Consider the following 21,819-nt stretch of genomic DNA (forward strand, 5'->3'; position numbering starts at 1 on the left):
CTTGGAGCATGCCCCATCTTCTCTAGTCTGCTGAGAAGCGGGACAGGCATCCTTGAATATGCCAGCTTGCCTGGATGAAAGCGGGAAAGGATGGCAGAGGAAGGACACAGGCTGGGGAGTGTCTCCGTGGACCAGGAGACAGAACTCCCCTGTTGGCAGTGTTCAGCCAGATCAGTCTCTGCCTCTTCCGTTGTTTGTTGTTTGTTTGATCTTTCCAGTAGCTTTCCCTGGGGAAGCTCTCATGGTTACATTGTAACATCAAAGAATCCTGGAAAAATTTTGCTACCATGATTTTTAAATCAGAAGGCAGGATGAGTAAAAACAGGAGACTGTGGTGTTAGAGGCATTTTGTCGTGGAGAAACTGACATTTGAAAGCAGAAATAATTGGTGCATCTCCCCCAGTGTTGTCCAGCGGAAGGCTGAATCACTTTTATTTTCTGCACATCCGTGTCTGTGTTCCATCTGATGAGTCCACTGACTTCATTCTGTGACTTATTTCCTTTTGAAGCTCAACTTTGCTTCCCCTTGAACAGATTGGCATTTTCGTTTGTTTTGTGATTTCACTGACAAGTGTAGGGGGCTCTCCATTGGTGCCAGATCTGGGCAGCAGGTCAGACTCTGCCACTCAGGAAGTGTGTGGTTTGCACGAGTTTATTCATAGCCATTATCTCACCAACTGATGACTTTATTCTGCCTGTATTGGTTGTGTAAAACTAAGTCTTACACTCACGGTTGAGGGCTAGGATTATATTAATGAGAAGAAAGATTTGTGAAAGACTCTGTTCCTAGACTTAAGGGGCTCATTGGGTTGGGGAAGAGTTAATTTGGTCCCCTGAGAAGTTGCCATGAAGTGTCAGTACAGGCTTTAAAAATACTGAAGTTCAGCAAGCTTTAGGCGCCATAAAACGTTTACTCTTTTGTTTAAAATTCATTTATTTGAAAGGCAGAATTACAGAGAAAAGATGAGAGGGACAGGTCTTTTGTCCACTGGTTCACTTCCAAAATGGCCTTACCTGCCAAGTTGAGAACTGAAGCTAGAAACTCGGAGCTCCCCGAGGGTCCCTGTGCAGGAGCAGGGCTCCGAGAACCATCTTCTGCTGCTTTCCTAAGTAGGAAGCTGGGTCGGAGGTGGAACAGCCAAAACTTGAACTGCAACCAATGTGGGATGCCTGTACCACAGGCATTGGCTTAACTCATCGCATCGCACTGCCATGCACACACCGCCTGTGTAACTCCGTTTGTGTCTGCATTATCTGAAGACTGCCACTGCTTCTGGGCAGCCTGTCCACGTTGAATTGTTGGTCTCTCAGCCTCCACAGAGTGAAATACTAGGAATGAGTATACTATCGGTGTATCATGAATTTTAAGTGTAGTAATGTAGGTTACTGCTATGCCTGGGAAATAAGGTGGAAAGAAATACTCCGTTCTCCCCCATACCAGTTAGATTCTCCAAAAGGCACCTCTGGCAACATTGAGGTCAACAGAACCCTGGAGGAGTGGGACGGGCAGGTGAGGTGTCCTGGTCGGGTCTTGATAAGTTGGGCATACACTGCATTAATTTATATATATATATAGTTATTTAATCATTTATTTAATAATAAATTTATTATTTAATATCACTTTTTAGAGATAATTTTTTTTAGTTTATACTCTTAATGATGGTACTAAATAAGTAGTTTAATAAATACGAAGTACCAAGAGAGTGTATGCCAGGAAAATAGGTGAGGACAATAAACAATAGTCAAATGAGAATATCTTGGCGTTCACTCATGTATAGTCTATTTCAAATACCAACATGTGCCTAATATACGTACTTATTTCTGGAATGAAAAGCCATAGTTTGGGCCCAGCACAGTAGCCTAGTGGCAAAATCCTCACATGTATTGGGATCCTATATGGGCATTGGTTCATATTCTGGCTGCTCAACTTCCCATCCGGCTCCCTGCTTGTATCCTGGGAAAGCAGTCGAGGATGGCCCAAGGCCTTGGAACCCTGCACCCATGTGGGAGACCCAGCGGAAGCTCCTGGCTTCGGATCAGCTCAGTTCCATCCATTTGGGGAGTAAACCAGCAGATGGGAGATCTTGCTCTATTTTGTAAATGTGCCTTTCCAATGAAAACAAATTAATCTTCTCTAGAAGGCCATAATTTATATCCAAAATTTTGTTTTAAACCTGTGCCTCCAACTGTGCTGACACAGCCCTCGGAAGTTGGCAGCCACATCAGACGGCCAAGTGCTGCTCTGCGGTGTTGGACGGAATGTTCTGGTGATCCCTCTTGGCCCACAGCTCTGTTGACTGCCCCCGCCCCGTGATTATGTCACGGCCTCTTGTCCCTCTCCTGCGCTGACATTTCTCGCATCCCTGTGGTGTAACTGCTGACTCGGAGGAACGCTACTCGTCTCTACATGAAGCCGTTGGTATTCACCAACTGCTGTGCCCCTGGGTTAGCATGCCACTTGTTAAGTCGGTGCGGCTGGTGCAGAGAAAGCAGACCCTGCATTCCTTCCAGAGCTTGTATCCGTATCACCTTTCCTTTCTTCTCTGAAAGACAGAGCCCTGCCATTGTACAGGAGTCTCCTGGCTGAACTTGGCTGTGAATTCTCTTCCAGCCTTCAGAATTCTATTCTCGAGCACAACAAAGCCTATTTCTGCCTCAGTAAGAAGATTCTGAACTCCGCAGCACAGACATTCCTGCTTTGTGCAGCCATGTTTGGATTCTCTAAAAGGAAACAGAAAACAAATGAAGAGGTTGGAAGCTAAGACTAGCATAGAGCGTGTGTCTGGTGTAGTAACTGGTTATTGTACGAGTAGAAAAGCTGAAATAATGTCTAATTAAGGCTGGGCAGACCAACTTTATTTGAAGGAGGCAGACCTGGAAGGTGCCAGGATTTTGTGAGTCTGCGATCTGTAGGGTACAGCCTCACTTCACCTGTGGCTCCGAGCACGTCATTTTCACGACGTTAAGTAGGCTGAGTTTTCTTTGGGCGGCGTGTGAGTGGCGTTGGTTTCAGTTATAACACAGATGGCACGGCAAACCCTCGCCTCCTTCCGGTTTCAGAGGGGAGCTGTTGGTTTCCTAAGACACCTGTCGTCCTTGTCTTCGGTGAGTTGACCTAGGAAATACGTTCTTGCAAAGCTGGTGCCTGCAGCTCATTTGTACATTGCTAGAAGATAACAGGGTGTATGTGGAACCATTTATATTCAAGGTTTCCTTATGTGAGGAGACTTCAGTAAGCTCATGGAAATTGGAATCTAAGATATGAAATAAATTTGTTGCAAACTTATTTCCTTAAGTCCCTTCACATTTTTTCCCCAGAATGTACATGTTCCATATAGTTCCTGAACTTTTGTAAACGTACATCCTGCCCTCCTGAATTATTCCTAAGTAATATTTACCTACCAGATATAATACTCGAAAGACTAACAACCGCTGGCAGGTGACTTGAAGATTCCAGAAGTCATTCAGTGTGAAATGGCAAAGATTCCCGTGGAGAACCTTAGCCTGTGTTCTGGCCTTCCCTGTTACACTGAAAGGCAAAGCTATAGAAAGAGAAATGTCTGAATTTAAGGCATCTAAATACTAACCCAAGACTCGGACTACTGTGCAAGATTTATAGCTCAAGATGGATTCTGGTAGTCCTTCAAGTTTACCGTTTTCAGTGGAACTTTAATCTCTCAAATCTTCCATTAGCTTTTTAGTTTTTGACTAATCAAATGAACAGCTATCATTAGGAATAAGCAAGTGGTTTATACCTTAACGTACATGTGAAAATAAAATTTTTATGAAATTATAAGCAAAGAATTTAATTCCTATCTATTTGTCAAGCAATATGGAATCAGTACCTGGATTACCAAAAGCACCATTGAGTTTTTTGAACTTCTTGATTTTATTAATTTTATAACACACACACACACACACACACACACACACACACTTTTCTAATAGCCACAGGAATAAAAAGGTAAAAATAATGAAATTTGTTGTTAAAATATTCTATGGAGCCAGTGTTACGGTGTACCAGGTTCAGCAACAGCCTGTACTGTCTCCATCCCATAGGAGTGCTGGGTCCAGCCCTGGCTGCTCCGCTCCCGATGCACCTTGCTCTGATGTGCCTTGGAATGCAAAGGAAGATAATGCAAACACTAGGTTCTCTGACATCCACATGGGAGACCCAGATGGAACTCCAGGATCTGACTTTGGTCTGGTCTAATCACAGGCGTTGCGCCATTTGTGAAGTAAACCATGCATTTTCTTTCTCTCTCTCTTTCTAATTGCCTCTTCCTCTCTCTCTCTGAAACTGTGCCTTTCAAATAGATAAATGCATCTTTAAAAACATTTTATTTAACCCATAATATGCAAGGTATCTCAACATAAAATCAATATAAAAAATTAAAAGGAAGGCATATTTCATTCTCTTTAACACCAGGTTCTTGAGTGTGCTTTGTGTGTTGAGCACACCTCAGTTGCTGTAACCACATTTTTATGGCTCAGGGGCTGCGTGTGGCTGGTGGCCCTACACAGGGTCACTGTCCCTGGACTTACCCCACCTTTGCCCAGTAAAAACCTTTTCCTTCCCCATACCAACCCAGCTTGCTGTCATTCTTCCAATTTCAAAAACTTAAGGAATGTGCAGTGGAGATCAAATTTCCTAAACACACGTTTTATTAAACAGTAGATGCCATACTGGAAAACAACATTTCACCTTCCTTTGTAAAGTGGCTTTAAACGGAAGCCTTTTCATCTGAGAAATCTCCCAGTACTCAGAACTTGCATTTCCCCTTAGGGCTGAGGGAAAAGAGTCAAGACTTTTGTACAAACAGAAAAACAAGACCTTAAGAAACCTTCCCTGGCAAAAGAAGGGAAAAATACGTGCTAGAAACCCAAATTGTTCTGTATTTTGCCACATAGAATGTGATAGTTTAATACGATTTATGTTCTGCAAAGAATATGCTAAACATAAATGTTGATTAAAGCACTAATGTACGCTTGCAATGCATTGCTGGATCTGAATTCATACAAAATCAGTTCAGCTGCTACTGTTCACATGTCTTGGGTCTTAGCTTGAAATAGATTTTTAAATATAATAAGTGTCAAAATAGATGATCAACCTTGCCAGTCCTTAACTCAGTGATTGTTCCCCACCTGCCATTGCCGGAGGAGCACACAGACATTTTCTGGAGACTGGCGTTTAGATGCGTTCCCTCCCTTTTCTCCAGGAAGTAAACTTTTCTATCTAGGGTCTTATGGCATCACTGTCATTGTTAAAGTGTTTAGTGATGTCTCACCACCTTGCTTCTGTCCACCTATATTTGTTCACAATGTGAGTGGTCCCTTTGAGTGTGATCTTGGATGGTCCTCTCTCCACCCTCTTCTAGCTGGCGATTTCCTGTCTGCTAGGGATCACGTTGTGTTTCTTCCCCAGAAGAGGTATGTGCTGTAGACACTGGTGCAATCACAGTTGAGTATCGCAGCCACACTTACACTGCTGCCTCCCAGGGCAAGTGTTGGCAGTAGCCTGGTATCCTTCCTCCCGGGTACGCTGGCAGGAAATATGGACATGTTAACCACTCGGCTGTGTGTCTGCTTTTCGTTGTGTCAGTGTTTCTCATGCAGGGGTGACTGGGAATTTTTGTGGCTATCTTGGGTTGTCCAGGAACGGGCGGGCAGTGGTATTGCTGGTAGACAGCAGGTAGAGGTCACAAGTGCTGCTAACCACGCTCCAGTGCGCAGAGCCAGCATCCAGCAGAGCTCCCTGTCCAAGGTGCTGGGCTGAGGACCCTACTTCAAGAGGACACGGTCAAGGGACAAGGGACGTGTGTTTCTGATAAGAAGGAAACTGTGTATTTCGGCTAAGGCATCCCTATGCACTTTGTTGACACCGAGTGGGCATGGCTTTAAAACTAAATAGTGTCCAGAATTCTTAAGGCTTGGCCCTTGCACATTTGTGTATATTTTTCTGGGTGTGCAAAAGCATTCAGGATCTGTTTTCCAGAACCATCCAGTGCATCTGTGTTGCCTGTTGCTTGGCAGGGAACAACTTCTTGGGTGTGTGGAATGATCAGATGAATCATCAAAATTACAGAAAATATGGCGGCACATTCATAATTTTTTTGCACGTTATTTAGGAGTTGTGCAGGGATGAATGCCCAGAAGGCCCAAGAGACCGATTTTAGTTCACTGTAGCAAGAGCCTCCCAACATTAATGTCTATATGGGTGCAAAACGACAGAGCCATCAGATGGGGCAAGACCCTTGTGACTCAATATACCTGGGGAGAAAGTGTGCAGTTTCTGCTGGGAACCTCAGCATGGAATGGGGAATTGGAAGAGGTGACTCTCACACTCTCACCGGGACTGGCTGCAGGTTTTGCATCCAGTGGCTAATATACTCTGGAACAAAGCGAGAGAATCTTTTTGTATGAAATATGGCACAAGGTGATGATTTCAGAGACTTAATGTAAAGGTATTCCTGAGTGTGGGGCTCTGGAAGCTGAGCCTGTTAGACAGAGCCTTGTGGTGCCCAGTGCTGTGTCCTAGGCCCTCCTTCTCCCACTCTGACAATTCCTTCCCTGTCCCTGTAGATGGCCGCCACCTTCCTGACACATTGTCACGGCTCGCCAGTCTTTCCCTTTCTTGCTTCTTCCCGTCTCACTTCCTCAGTGTAGACTCCAGAGTCGACTCCCTTACGCTCCAGAGCACTGCTCTTCATGGTTCATCCCCACCTCTTTGCCTCACAGCTCCCCCCATCTTCCCGTTATAAATCATCATAATAATAAAAAGTTCTTGGACCCTTTCTTGAATCTGGTTTCTACCTTTCCCCCCAAAACTCTCAATCAATTCAGCAGCTCTCATTTTTTTTCCATCCGATTGTTCTTCAAGTTCCTTGTTTCCAGTTCATCCTGAAGAAACCTTAGTTCAAACACAGCCACGCTTATTACCACTATTTAAGAGGCTCATTTCAGGACTGTCAATATTCACTCTGCAGTCACAAGTCCCTTTGCAATCCCATCTCCTCTGGTAACAGGCAGATAACCCAAGCTATTTCTTCCTCGTCATTCCCATGTGTAAAATGGGAATGCAAATAGTAGCTATTCCTGGATCATCAGATTTAAATAACAACTAAAAATAGTAAGCATGCAGTTAGCTAATTTTTTATAGAGCTTTACAATATATTGTCACTTCTGGTATTTTCCATATTGAGTCATTGCAAGTAAGGGCTTTCAAGTACACAGCCTCGAGGTAAAATATGGTATCTGTCTTTTCCATCTGGTACTTGGGTTGAGTGATTTCTCTCACAGATTAATTCCGTCATCTCAGAATAGACAAGGCAGTTCCAACATTGCCGGGTGTCATAAGGGTTATAGGAAGCCACATTTGTGAATACATCCATAGCAAACTCACCTAGTCTTCCTCCCAGTCCTGCTTGTATATTCTTCCATAAATATTACTATTATGGGATCCATTATTTAATAAGTATATTTTATTTGCCAGCCAGAGAGAGCGAAACTTACCAAGGCCTTACAACTACTAGCTGACTTAATTCAGAGCTGGGCTGGGCTGGGCTGGGCAGGGCTGGGCTGGGCTGGGCTGGGCTGGGCAGGCCGTGGCTGGATACTCCCTCATCTCCTGGCTGGGTGGGAGCTATCACTTGTTGCCTCCCTTGAGGTGCTTTTCATGCATCCTGCTGGAAGTGGAGGGGCCAGACACACAAGGATGGGCTGTGGGCCTCTCCAGCGGTGACTTCAGCTGCTGTACACAATACTCACCCCTGAGAATTCTGTTTTTTGTTGTTAGGTTTTTCTGGGGAAAAAGTTAAATTTTTAACTTCAAGATGTGTTTTATTTACTTGAAAGGCAGAGATAGAAAGAGGAGGTAAGACAGAGAGCTTCCAACTAGTGGTTCTCTCCCCGTATGGCCACAATGACCAGGGATGGGCCAGGCAAAGAGATGGCCATGCAGGCAGTGAGCCGTCAGATAGAAGACCTCTGTTGGTCACTCTGCCTTTCAAAAGAATAAAATCAATCTTGAGAAAGCAGATGCAGGAGAGAACCACCTCTCAGGTTGACAGAATTATGATGGTACTTCCAAAGAGCCAGGAAAAATGGAATTAAAACATGTGTATTTGGGGAGGCCAGCGTCATGGTGTAACTGATTAACCCACCCTCTGTGACACTGGTATCCCAGATGAGTACTGGCTGGAGTCTTGGCTGTTGTGCTTCTGGCAGAGCTGCTGCTAATGATCTGGGGAGCAGTGGAGGATGCCTCAGGTCCTTGGCCCTGCACCCACATGGTAGATCTGGAAGAAGCTCCTGGCTTTGTCCTGCCCCTCCCTGGCTGATATGGCCATTCTGGGGAGTGAACTGGTGGGTGGAAGTTCTCTATGTGTCTCTCCATCTCTGAAACTCTGTATTTCAACCATATCTTTTTTTTTTTTAATTGAAAGATATTTTTTGTGTAAATAGTTTCAAATCCATCCATATTCCTTTCATAGCATCTATTTCCCATACCTTTTGCAATACTCTGATGCTTTTATTCTTGGCATTTATATTTTCTGCCACAAAACACTGGCAATGTTCAGGGGCAGGGATTTGCATCACACACTGGCAGAATCAGCCAATCCTAGGGAGTGTTACTGTGATTGGCTTCTGCAGCCATTGTCGTCTTACGTATTCACTGAAGACAGGCTTGATATTTATATGGCAAAGAACCAATCCTTAGTGATCAAAGTGGGAGAATATTTCCTTTGGATGATGTCACTGACTTGGGAAGCACACACAGGTATCACCGGTAACTACCGCAGCATTTTCATTTGTTACTCAGTGTGCTGGCTGCCCTTGGCAGGGCAGAAAGTTCTTGGTGGAGCCATAGCACAGTGAAGGCCACAGTGTGCTGCGGAAGGCTTAGCCAAGATGTGACCCAGTCGGTTGTGGCGCCTTGTGGACGGCATGCCAAGTGCACTTCTCTAATCACCGAAATACACAATGTGCCATTGTCCCACACCTAGTGAAAATCATGGTATCCCTGTGTGGAGACTGGGGTGGTTGACTCCACTTAAACTCCAACAACAGCAAAACCTCGGGATAGCATCCTAGGTCTTTACTGACACACTTGAGCAGAGTCAGCAGCATCTACTTCTCGCTGTGAAAGCATAAATCACTACCTGTGCGACTTCTGGTTCTTTCCCAGCTCCTTTACATGACGGACAACTTAGTTCTTGGCAACCTGGAGAACAGGACCTTTGCCTGCCTTGTCTGGCTCAGTGTTCCCGTCCTCGCAGGTATCAGCAGAAGGCACTGTTGACTCATTCTTTTCTCCCAGTGCAAGCTGACTTTCCTTACTTTCGAGCCCACTTGACTGCTGTCAGCAGTTCCCGGCTTCCCATCTCACTGTGCAAGTGAGCAGTCTCATGGGCTGGAACTTCATGATGTCTCATCCCAGGGAAAGCAATGTAATTGAACCACATGGCATGAGTTGTTCTCTGCCAGTCTGGTTGATCAACACATATTACAGGTGCAAGTGGCTGCCAGGAGGAAGGGAACAGCTGTCTAAAAGCAGAAGAGGGTGGGAGGACAAGACAAGCACCCTTCTGCTACAGCTCCCGATCCCATGACTTGCTCTCACAGCCATCTTAGTAATGCAGCCAGTGAGAGACTGAAATGAGCTGTGTTTCTTCAACTTCATCTTGAAGACCTTTATTTACAGGTAGTCTGTTGACATTTCTGCAATTGTAAGTCTCCATCAATGTGTAAAAAGGTGCAGAAATACCACACACCAGCATTGCTTGAATCAGGTGTTGCCAAAAGCGAAATGGAAAAGCAGAGGTGCTGCCTTGTTCTGCTCACATCAGAAAATATCCCTGCATGAACATTGCTTTCATCAGGGAATTTTAAAACTATATAGAAATATTATTGTAAGTCTTCCTAGTTGTGAGGGAAAAACCTTTTCTTTTATTTAAATTTCCATGAAAATTTGAGTATTAAGCAGCTGTGCATTTGAGATACTGATATTATTTTTGGTGATTTTTTTTTGGTTTTTTTTTTTCACCTTTGATATCCACACATGAAAAGTAACACTGTTTCTTCACACATTTGATCCTTGAAGCTGTAATTAGGAAGAAAGTGAAACATCCTTTTGGTGGGACTCCTTTGGGGTTGTTACGGGTGTTGGGTTACGTAAGTTGAGGTGCAAGGCTTACAGACAACTTCTGCCTGCTGAGACATTTTTAGATCAGAGCACACACGAAAGGCAGTAACCAAGCAACCTAGTTCTGGTACAGATATTAAAACTGAAATGCGAGGCTTCCACGGTGCCCAGAATTCTGACAGCCTTGTCTGCCTTTTGCTCCATCATTACTTAGAAAAATAGGCGGCTCTGTTGGCTAAGTTGATTGGTGAGTTTTGTTAAATTCCTCATTGTCAAAGATGAAGAATATTATAAAACTCTATCCCTATAAATGTAAGCATGGTGATTTAACATGGTTGTTTAAAAAACCCTCCCACATCTTAGCACAAACGGTGCTCATGGTGGACGTTCATGGTCCACATATGTTCTTAGGATGCACACACTTCATGGTCTACATCCATCGTGGGATTTATACATGCTTGTGTAAGATACCATACTCACTTCTGGGACCTTTGAATAACTTTGCAATCAGACTGTGACTATCAAAAATTGTTTAAATATCGCAGTTGATAAATAGGGATTTTTAAGAAATGGTACCAAGAGGCCATCAGCTACAGCGGCTTAGCCCAGAGGTTATTTGACATTTTGGATGTCGTCTGAGCTTGTTATGATATCTAAGTAACTGAGATGTGCAAGCCGAAACAGATGTTTTCAAATTAGGAGGGCATTGTCTTCTCGCTTGGCAGCACAGCTCTCTCTGGAATCACGTATACCATGCACACCAAGTGACCATCTTGGCTGCTGTCCTGGAGTGGATGTGGCCAGCCCCAGGTGTCCATCAGAATGACCTGTGGGAGCTGAGACACTGATGCTGAGACCTAATTTGTCCTCTGAAGTGGATTGGTGTGGCTGGCAGCACAGGCACAGTCTGTCCTGTGCACCTGCATGCGTGGCTGTGCCGTGTAGTCAGGAATGCCGACTCTCAGTTCTCGCTTTAGGTCAGGAAACAAGGGGAGTTCCTGGAAAGACAGCTCTCTGCACATCATTGTCTGTGGGTAGAGCACAGTCCTGGGACAAGTGTCTGGGGAACATGCTCCCCGTCTTCTCCAAAGGCTCTTTTATGAGAGGCAGGTCCTGGCTGGTCCTTACTTGGGAGATTGCCTGGCATATCTGGAGTGATGATTTTGTATTGCTCGGGATCTGCTGTGGCTGCATAATCGGGCTAACAACCATTCCGGGAAGTTATTCTTCCAGGATGCTGAAGTAAGAGAAGCTCAGACTGGGGCTTGAAGTTCAGGGGCCAGAGAAGAGAAGCTCCGGTGGGTGACTGGTCGGCCAAGGCCTGGTTTTTAAAATGAAAATTAATTAATGATCTGCCTTGGAATCTCTCCATCTTACAGTAAGTTCCGAGGCTTTATTGGCACCAGGATGCATGCCTGGTAGAATATAAAGAAATAATGAGCATCGCTGCATAAATCCTTCTTTCATGGATCAACTTTTCCCACCAAGAAACGTGCTGTTGGCCCAGTAACAGTCACCAGATGTCCTTGGCTGTTTTGAATCCTACAGAAAGACAGACAGGTCTAAGCAAACAAGACTGAGATAAAGATACTAAACCATCATTAAGCAATGTGGGTAATTCAACTTATTAGTTCTGATCTCTGTATATACAAGCACCAATCTCACTTGCCATAACACCAAGCAGGTTACATTAATGTGTTGTCTTCTGGGGGTTGTTATTGACTGACTGTGTTCCACGACAGCAGAGAAGACTGCTGTCCAATTTCTAAGATCCAGATCATGGCTCTGGGAAGGGCAGAGGACATCAGTGTTCCTATAAGCTTATTACAGCATTTACATCCAAGTAAGGTGTTTGATATATAATAGGTTTCCAGGAGTTTCTTCAAAATTTGCACTCATGTGAAACATGGTTATATGAGAATTACATTAAAGAAGTCAGATTGATAGGAGGCCAGGTTTGGTAAGATTGATGTCATGGCTGATCTTTGCCATTTGCCATGGCTGGAGATGGGGGATGTGACATGAGTCTGGTTCACGTGCCTTTTGGGGCAAAGTCGAAGGATAGACCCATAGATTATGTTTATGCAAATTAGGTGTGTTTGGAAGAGAATTATCTAAATAAGACAAGTGCTGGTATATACAATTGTGCTGTTTGCAAGAACCTGACTGTACGTGCTAGGCATGCATTTTAGTGGAACTTACAGATCTTTCATATATGTGTGTCTTGATGCTACTTTATACATCTGTGTAGACATACAGAAAGGAACAATCGATAAGTCACAGTAAGCTTACGTCACTGTTACTGAAACCCGCTACGGATGCATTGCTGTCTGAAGATTTGCTAAATAATGTGTGTAAGTAATTGGTCACACTGTCACTGTAGTTCAGACTGTAGACGAGCCGATTTGCAAGGCAGAGCTGCAGCAAGAGGGAAAGATGGAGGAGAGCAGAGGGAACTCCTTCATGTAGTAGTTCACTCCCCAAATGGCACAACATCCAGCTGTGGGCCAGGACAAGGGCCACCTCAGTCGCACGTGGGCAGCAGAGACTCAGGTGGACAGTCCACCTTGTGCTGCCCTCCCAGGCACGTTAGCAGAAAACTGAGTGGAGGCTGAGCAGCCAGGTCTCAAACTGGCAGATGGGTCTGACTGTGGCTTAACCCACAGGCCACAGACATCAGCGCCTTCACGTTCTGAGTGCAACACATGGATGCAAATTCCTGATTCCTTGGGTTTGCTCTTGAAAAGTAGCCTGTGTGCACTCCCAGCTCTTGGTGGAAATCTGTTTAACTTTGTTGTCATCCAGTGTTGTGTTTGGGGCATTTGCAGTGGTTTCTAAGTTTCCATGGTGATACGTGGTACTTAAATCATCAGTTTTGTCACTACTTCTTAAACTTTCTACTATGGAAATTTAAACCTCACGTACATAAACGTCAAGAGAACATATAAAAAACACTAACAAAGCAAAGCTGTGGTTGAAGTGTCGTAAGTATATTACTAATTGTGTTTTACCTTTCTCCACTGAATTTTTATTGTGAAAGTGTATTTCAAATCATGTCCTGTAGATTACATGTTTTCACTTAATACACTTAATCTCACTCAATATTTAGCACATGATTGAATGTATTTTTAACACATAAGATCCTGTGGTCTGCAAAATCCATAATTGACACTTCCTTGATATCACTACCTGCTGCTTTTGACATCGTTATTTTTTAATTGGTATCTTGATTTATTTCAAATGCTTTGAAACAGCATCAGGAAATGGGGCAGAAGGAGGGGGAGCCAATGCCTTCTCCATGCATGGATCCAGCACCCATTGTGCACCTGTAGCAGCAGCCTGGGGTGCAGGTCGCAGTTGGGACAGACTTCCTTGGGTGTCCCCTAGGGGCTGGGAGAATCCAGCCAAGGGCCAAGCGAGGTCTGGCCCTGACACAGCAATTGCACAAGACTCAGAATTCAGGAAATTGCTAGCAGGTTCATTTTTTTTTTTTTAAGCTGGGCCAATGAGTGATGAGTACCCAAGTGATCCTTCGAAAGGAAAGTTTCCCAGCCCATTTGATTCCCACCTTTGCTGACTTTGTTCCTGATGAGTTTATCCACACCAGTATCTATTGGACTGTTCAACTCTCATTAGTTTCTAGGGGCGGAGGGGAGTTATAACCTCTAGAACTGATGTTAAAAGTTCTAATCTTGGGGCCAGCATTGTAACATAGTAGGTAGAGTTGCCACCTGGGACATGGAGGCCAGCATTTCATGTGGGCACTAATTCAGGTCCTGGCTGGTCTTCCCCTATGGCTCTCTGCTGGTGGCCTGGAAAACACCGATGTGGGCCTGATGTTTGTCCCCTGTCGCCCCCAGCAGAGACTCATGTGAAACCCTGGGCTCCAGCCGGTCCCAGCCCTGGTCATTGTGGCCATCTGAGGAGTGAACCAGCAGGTGAAAGCTGTGTCTGTCTTTTCCTCTCTCTTTCTCTTTCAAATAAAGATGGGGAAAGAAGCATGCATTTGCTGAGCAATTTTTAAAATGTAACTTGGCGGTCTTAATATTTGAATCTTTTAAGTCTTCTGTAAGGCTGGTACAACCATCTTCCTTTCGTAGATGGGAAAATGCAGAAGTGACTTTTCGTGTTTAATGGAGAGAATGAAAAAACAAATTCTAAGAAAAATGCAGTCCAAAAACCAGCAAAACCTACGTGACAGATTAAAGCAGTCTTAAATAACATTGCGGTGGGCAGAGCCAGGGTCCAAACCAGTGCATCTGGCTGCAAAATCAGATCTTGTTCACCTAATATTCTACCCAAACCCCTAGTGTTCAAGTTTTAAGCTGCCCACATTTTCTTTCTGTTCCTTCTCCCTCTCTCTCTCTCTCTCTCTCTCTCTCTCTCTCCCCCTCTCCCTCTCCCTCTCCCTCTCTCTCTCCTTTTTTCCTAAGAATTATTTTTGAAATTATATTTACAAAGTGAAGGAGAGACAAAGATGTTCCTCCTGTGGTTCACTCCTCAAATGGCTGTAATGGCTGGAGCTAAAACAGTCTCACACATGCCCCTCACATTGTTGCCAACACCCTTCCAATCACCAGCGAGCCCCTGTGCTGATAACGAAGAGAGGCTGTGTGTCACTATTCAGTGTCTCCTGTCTGGTAAGTGGCAGCGTCAGCACCTGTCAGCCTTGGGGTCTGGTTTTGGAGTCTGGGCTTGCCCATTCAGCCATCATTTAGTATGTGTTGTTTGCATGTGTATTTATGCCTCTGGAAGTGCATTCACATCATATAAGCATCTATTTCCAGGCAGTTGAAAGGAATGAGAGATGGTGGCCGTTATGTCATGGTGTACAATGCAGTAGCCCATCGGAGGTGTTTTGTGCAATAACATTGCAGACTTTATTCCACTTGTCTTGTTCATAAACACTTCCCAGCGGATTTCTTTTCTTTGTGGACTAATCACTGCAATAATTCTTGCTGATTTTCCCAAGAAATGGTGGTTTCCTACACGTTCATCAGTAGACGCAGCCAGAGTTTGTGACTGTGTCTCTGAACCTGCATTCAGCCTTCTCAGATGCAGTGACCATCTTGCCAAATTGATTTGTACATCTGCAATTCTGATCCCCTTGGTCGCATTGACAGCAACTTGAATCTAAAAGCCAAAGATGAGCAGGGATCAATCATGGGCTTCTAGGAACTCAAGCCTTAATGTCAGAGACAGCGGGCTGGCTCCAGGCAAGTGCAGCCTGAGCTTGTCACGGCAACCCACTGTGTGGCCCTGGAGTCCAGAATATAGGATTCCCATTTCTCAAAATCCTGCAGAATCTGCTCTCGCTCTGCTAGATGATCATTTTCCCTGACCTAGTCAAGTGATGTTTATTCAGTGATGAAGGTGGCATTGGCTCCTGCAAATTTTTCCTCTCCTCTGACACATTCCTGTGTGCTTCTAGAGTTTTTCTTTATCCCCATTCATGGGGCAGAGACAGGGGATCTGGCCCGCTCTGATAACCATGCCCATTCTTCTTTGTTCCCTTCCCCAATACTCCAAGCACTCTTCTTCTCTCTCAATAGCCCTGATTCTTACTTATCTCGTCATTTGAACTATAAAAGGAACTCGTTTAGCTCTATTGGAAGAAAATACCAATTTACAAATTGTATGGAAGAGAAGTGACCAAAGAAAAACCTAAAACCCTTCTGAAAGATCAATGGTGTTTTCATTAAAAGAAAAGATAACTTTAGTTCTTGAAAAGGTCTTATGTTTTAGATTAGTTTCTCTAGCGTATGTAAGTCATTATTATTCATTTACATAGGGATGGATGGTTTCTCTGTGACAGAAAAACATCCTGTTTTCTTGCCAATACCCCTGTTTTAGTATCATTATCAAGGACACAATCCCAAAAGCCCAGGGTGGGGGGGGAGGGCGGTTTCTTGGGTCAGTGGAGCTTGTACACTAATCATGTCATTATAGGCTTGTAAAATAGGAGAGATGCATCTCCCAGTGCTGGAGGCACAGTCTCTACCCAGGATAATGATCTACAGCTCACAAATGGAGCAAGGGGCTGTGGTGGGCAGAGACTGAGCTGCCAGAGCAAATGGCCTTTCCTCATGAGGCACGGGCACCAGAGGTGATGCCCTGACACCCTGCTCCCCTTCACAGGGAATCACTTGCTGTGCTGTGAGATGTGCCACAGGTCTTTCATTCAGCATCTGTAGGCATTCACATTGTTACAAACTCCAACCGTTGCGAGCCTTGCCTTGTAATCAATTCTTAGACGTGTATCCTGCTTCCTATGTGTAGAATTTTGTCTTTTAAAGTCCATGGATTCAGAATAAAATGAGCCTTCACAGTTTGCATATCAGTCTTGGTCACTGATAACCCAACCTGGTCTCTAGAATAGGGATATTGATTTTCTGTCCAATGAAAGAGGATGCGAGTTCCCTGCTTCTTCCCCTGCCCTGACCTCTCCTTCAACTGCTTTTCCTTCTTCCTTTTTACTTGTTGTCTGTGGCTCCCTTCATCTGTTCACTGGGTGTCATGAAGCTATGTGTTTCTGAGTCCTTAGTCCATTCTTCTCAACTGGAAATGGGCAGTGAATGCCAAGAGCCTTCCTTATACAGACTGTGGGAGTACATCCAAATCCTTAGCTTGATCAGATGGTTCTCATCTAGCTGGGAAAGCAGAGTCCAGGGTGACTGGTCCCTTGCTGAGGCTGCCTGGAGTTCGCTAGCATCTGTCAGTTCCCTTCTATCCAGGCCGAGTGGGCAGGTGTAACCTCTAACCCTGTTTTGATATTCTGGTAATTTTTTTCATGCCATGCTAAGGTGAGAGCAATTTTCACCTTTCAGCTGGAAAGGTTACCTCCCACATGTGCAATCTGGGATGAATGGTGTGTCTATTCATTTGCCCTCTCATGTCTCAGCCGTGAAATTCAAGGAGTATTTGAGGGTAGCACCCCAATTAAAAAAAAAAAAGAAGAAGAAGAACCAGGTAAATACAGTGATAACTACTAATACCCAGTTGGTATTATTCTCCAGGGTTATTTTCTATTTACTTCTAAGACTACAGCAAGGCCATTCAATGTCTGTTTAGGGGAGTGCTGGCCTCAAAATCACCAATTCATTAATTTTAGTCATGAGATGTGGCTCTCCAACAAAGCAGTTCCATATTAAGAATCCTATCTGCTCCATGCTTTGAAGAATGGACTTTCTCCTTCGATATGACTGATTCGGGTCTAATGCTTGGAAACGAAAGCCTGGACTCTAGCTAATTTACTAATGATGAGATGCATGTCCAGCCTGCTGTTCTGAGCCTTAATAGGATCAAGGAAAACTTTGTGATTCACTGTTGTGCATGCACACCGATACACATGTGGATTGTTGGATCTATTCTAATTCTTTCCACTCCTGCCTGATGCTCAGTCCACACTGGTGTTGATATCATGTGATACAATGGACAGCCCATTCTATATTAGCCCTGGGAAGCCTGTGTGTGTGGTGGTGACAGGCCCAGGCTGATGGCTTGGGAACGCTCTGAACCACCACACAGCATATTCCTTACTCGATATACAAAGGGTTCTGGAGTCGGTTTGACTCGGAGGACTGCCACACAGGGGCCAAGGGATGATCAAAGCTTGGTTTCCGTAAGGCACTTGCTGAAGGTTTGTGTGTCTCATGAATGTTTTATTTATGAGTGAAAACTTCGTACTACAGCTTTGATAAAGAGACGTAAACAGAAATTGTCTTCCAAGTACTGATTCACTCCATAAAAGGCTACAAAAGCTACGTCTGGGACAGGCAGAAATCAGGCAACAGAGAAAGCCTGGTTTTCCACGTGGTTTGTAGCAATATTATTCACTGCTTCTTCAGGTACGTTACCATGAAGCTTAATCAGACAAAACAGCAAGGAACCAAACTGGCACTCCAGTAGGGGATGGTGGTATTGTGCATGGTACTTAATATCTGCACCCCGGGGATGGCCCTGTGGGGCCCACCCATGTCTGTTCCTTGGGGATGGCCCCACAGGACCCACCCACCTCTGTACCTCGGGAATGGCCCTGTAGGACCCATCCACTGGAGCACCTGAGCTTATAGTTGCTTTCCTCTTACTATTCAAGCATCCTGCTGACTTGTAAAAGCTGGTACAGCAGTTGGTGATGGGGCATCTGCAGGGAAGAGAAGTGGTAGCATGGTGAGCAGCCTCAGACGTCTCCAGGGACGTTCTTACCCTTTGGAAGCCATGGGGTTTCCAGTGCAACTTGAAAAGTCAAAGACCAAGCACTTTCTAGGGTCTATGTTTCACCAGAATGTGAGGTTCTCTGTAGTTCTTCAGCCTGTGACCCAGAATTGAGCATTCTAGGAGGCTGACTCAGATCTGAATCCATCTTGGAGTCTTGGTTTCTCCTTCGAAGGTTTGGCTGTGAGCAATACTGTCTTATCATGAGGCAATGTAGAGCACTTAGTATTTCATAATGATGAACCTCATTGTGATTTGTATGGCTTAATGTTTAAGAGAACATTTTGAAGAACTTAAATAAGATGGAAGTAAGTGCATCTCATTCCACAAATCATGCCTTTTACCTTCTTGAGTCTCTGGCATCTTCCCAGGGCCCCCGCCAGGATGCTGTGGTCTGCATCGTTCTGGTTGGGCTAAGGGAAGCTTGGAAAGGCGAGTTGTTGACTCAGTTCTGGGACTTAGTGAGGTTATTGGGGCTGGGATCTGAACTTCACTCTTTGATGCTGAAGGATAGTTTTATTTGCAGTCTGTCACAAAACCTCATGGTTCCTCCAGGATATTTTAAGTTAGATTATATAAGAGAGTCAGCTAGGTTACTAGAGAGACCTGGAACATTGGTCTCTGGCCATCTGTACATATTGGAACAATTTATTTGTGGCCTTGTTAAGAATCATCCCTTTTATCCAGAAAGCCCATTACAGTATGAGACCTTGCTAGTGAAACAGTTTTTCAAAAAGATTTGCAAAGACCAGTAGCTGAAATGGTTAGAAATGCCAACTGTGACACGATGATTGATGTTTGACACATTAGTTCTTCCAAGCCTCTGCTTTCTCGTCTGCAAAGAGAGAATGATGATAATAAGGTTCATATAAGATGTTAGGATGAAAGTATGTGCAGCAGCAGGTTCTGTGACTCAGAGTCACCCAAGAGATGCCTGTGGCTCTCTTTTTACTACATGTTTATGATACACCAAGAGCAAGGGTGTCCCCATGCACTGATTTGCTTCCCAAATGTCCCTGATAACCAGAGGACTGGAACTGAGAGCCTGGAACTCACAGTCCATGTTTCTGAATAGTTGATGGGAATCCACCTACTTAAAAGATCATGTGGTGTCTGCCAGAGCTTGTGTGAGCAGGATGCTGGAATTAAGGCAGACACAAACCCAAACACTCTGAGATGCAAGGCAGACACCTCAACCAACATCCCACATGCCAGGCCAGATGCCTTCCCCTGCTGGCAGTTACCGTGATGCTGAAGATGATGAAGCCACTGTCCCAGGTCTACCCTGCTGTAGATGCACAGTGTGCTGTGATTCTTGTGTCCATCTTCATATGCCATGCAGATTTCATTGGAAATGCAGAGGCTTTTATAGAATACACATCTGCCTGAGAGACTGAACTCGACATTGGGCCATAGGTCTGCAATACAGCAAAAGAATTTTAATTGTCTTTTATTCATCTATCTATCTATCTATCTAGATTAACACAAAGAAACATCCAGTATACGGACATGCTGGAAGTTCATCAATGAAATTTTCAGCTTAGGAAGTCTTTCCCAGTCGCTGACCTCTTCATTCACCTCTATTTAGGATTCGATGCCTACTTCACATCCCGCACACTCGAGAACAACAGAAGAAATGTGTGGTTTGCCGAGTACTGGGAAGAGAACTTTAACTGCAAGTTGACAATTAGTGGGTCGAAAAAGGAAGACACAGATCGTAAATGCACAGGTAATTACATTCTCATTGTCCTCCTGTTGTGTAGCCAATATTGACATGTCTGCATGGCTGACAGAAGGAGGCTTGGCTGGAGACAAATTGAAGAAGCAAATTGAATTCTACTAGATTGTTGAGAAAATGCAACTGGAGCTTTAGTCTTGTAGAAGAGAAGTACAGAGAAGAATATGTTTTTTTCTGTCTGTACATCTAGCAGTAATTGACACTTTCATGAATTCTTGGAGGTCACAAGGGGTCTTGTTGCTTTGAATGCTCTTATTGGTAAACATTAGTTCATGTTGCCATCCAGACATACAAAGTTATTTCTGAACAGAAATATGTCTCTGACAAAATGTTTATCTACACCAGATTGGACTGTTGGTATGGGTTTATGATAATGAAGAACTCCTGATGTTTTGCATAATGTTTAACAGATCACCTGTTATTTAAAGCATGCTTCAAAATAATTGATGCTTCTCATTTGTGAGCTTGCACGAGTATTCAAAATCAAAACATGTAATAGTCACAAAGGATCATTTACACATTGGTTTATCCATTCAAATACCTTTTCTTGAGGCCCCTATTTCTGGTTAGCATCGTGCTTCACACTGGTAGTCTGATGGTGGATAGCAGATTCAAATACTGCTTCCATACTTGCATCCAAGGTAAACCATAAGGCAGTGTTCTGAGGAATTACAAAAGCATATAACTGAGCCGTTGCTCTCATATTGAAGTCTGTAGTCTCTAAAGTGTCCTTGATGAAAGGATGACGAGTTGATGTCCAGAGCAGGAAGCGTCAGCTGTGTCGGGCAGACATCTAAACAGGAAATCTGGGGGTGGCAGGCTAACTTGACACAGGGCTTCTGGCCAAAAGAACTAATGTACATAGGAGAATGTAAAAACATGGAAATGTGGCGGGCATGTCCTGAGCAGGGATGTTTGAGCCGAGTGTGTAGACATGGATTGCTGGGCAGAGTCCAAGAAGAAAACGTGCATTGAGTGGGTGTTGAACTGGAGAGCGTAGGATGAGCATGCAAGGATTTCCACAGGGCGTAGTGTGATCATCCGTTGCTTTGTTTGGACTTTGATGACTCAGTGCCCCCAGCTCCTGTACTGTGTGCAAATGGAGAGCCTGAGAGTTCACAGGATCCTGTTGAGTCCTCTTTGTGATCAGCAAAGGCACAGGCCTTTTCCAGCCCTGGTGGTGGTCCTGCATTTAGGTGGTCTGCTGTATAATTCGTTTACTATTGGTGCTCCAGGTGTTATAGATTCAGCCAGCCAACCAGCAGTTGTTGTTCAGGTAGAATGTGCAGACATCTTGATATAGAGAACACCATGGAGGGTGTTAGGAAGCTCCAGTGGGATTGCTTCTCTCAAGGAGTTTTCTGGGATAGACTAGATTAAAGGTATGGACAGAGAATGGGAAAAAAAACACAGACAAATCAGTAGGGTACATATATTGGACCTCTAACAATTAACTACGATATCAGGTTAATCCTATTATCAGACCATGTTGCAGCAAAATAGAATATTCCCAGAAATTCTATCTTACCATGTGGATGGAGTGGAGGAGAATTAATTCAATATTGACCAGACCCAGGTGACACGAAGCTTTCATGTGGAAACTGTGGAAATTAGTTTGACATGTGGATAATTTGTCTCTGTGACAGGGAACAGTCAAGTGTGCTGGAAGCACAAGGTGATTGATGACTGCCCTGCATGGTCTTTTCCACCTTTGGCATCCTGT

The 21,819-nt window shown here is 44.3% G+C and overlaps 1 protein-coding gene across 2 annotated transcripts in view; it reads left to right on the forward strand.

Annotated features, from left to right (window-relative positions):
* The window catches only part of GRM7 (glutamate metabotropic receptor 7), a 548,127-nt gene that overhangs the window by 324,171 nt on the left and 202,137 nt on the right, over window positions 1-21,819 (forward strand). For both annotated transcript variants that reach the window (XM_040995106.1, XM_040995108.1), the window contains exon 5: window positions 19,947-20,087. In XM_040995106.1, the coding sequence (XP_040851040.1) occupies window positions 19,947-20,087 (141 nt within the window). The remainder of the gene's footprint in view (window positions 1-19,946; window positions 20,088-21,819) is intronic.

Source organism: Ochotona curzoniae, unplaced genomic scaffold, assembly GCF_017591425.1.
Source record: "Ochotona curzoniae isolate NIBS_2020 unplaced genomic scaffold, NIBS_Ocur_1.0 contig_908, whole genome shotgun sequence".
NCBI lineage: Eukaryota > Metazoa > Chordata > Mammalia > Lagomorpha > Ochotonidae > Ochotona > Ochotona curzoniae.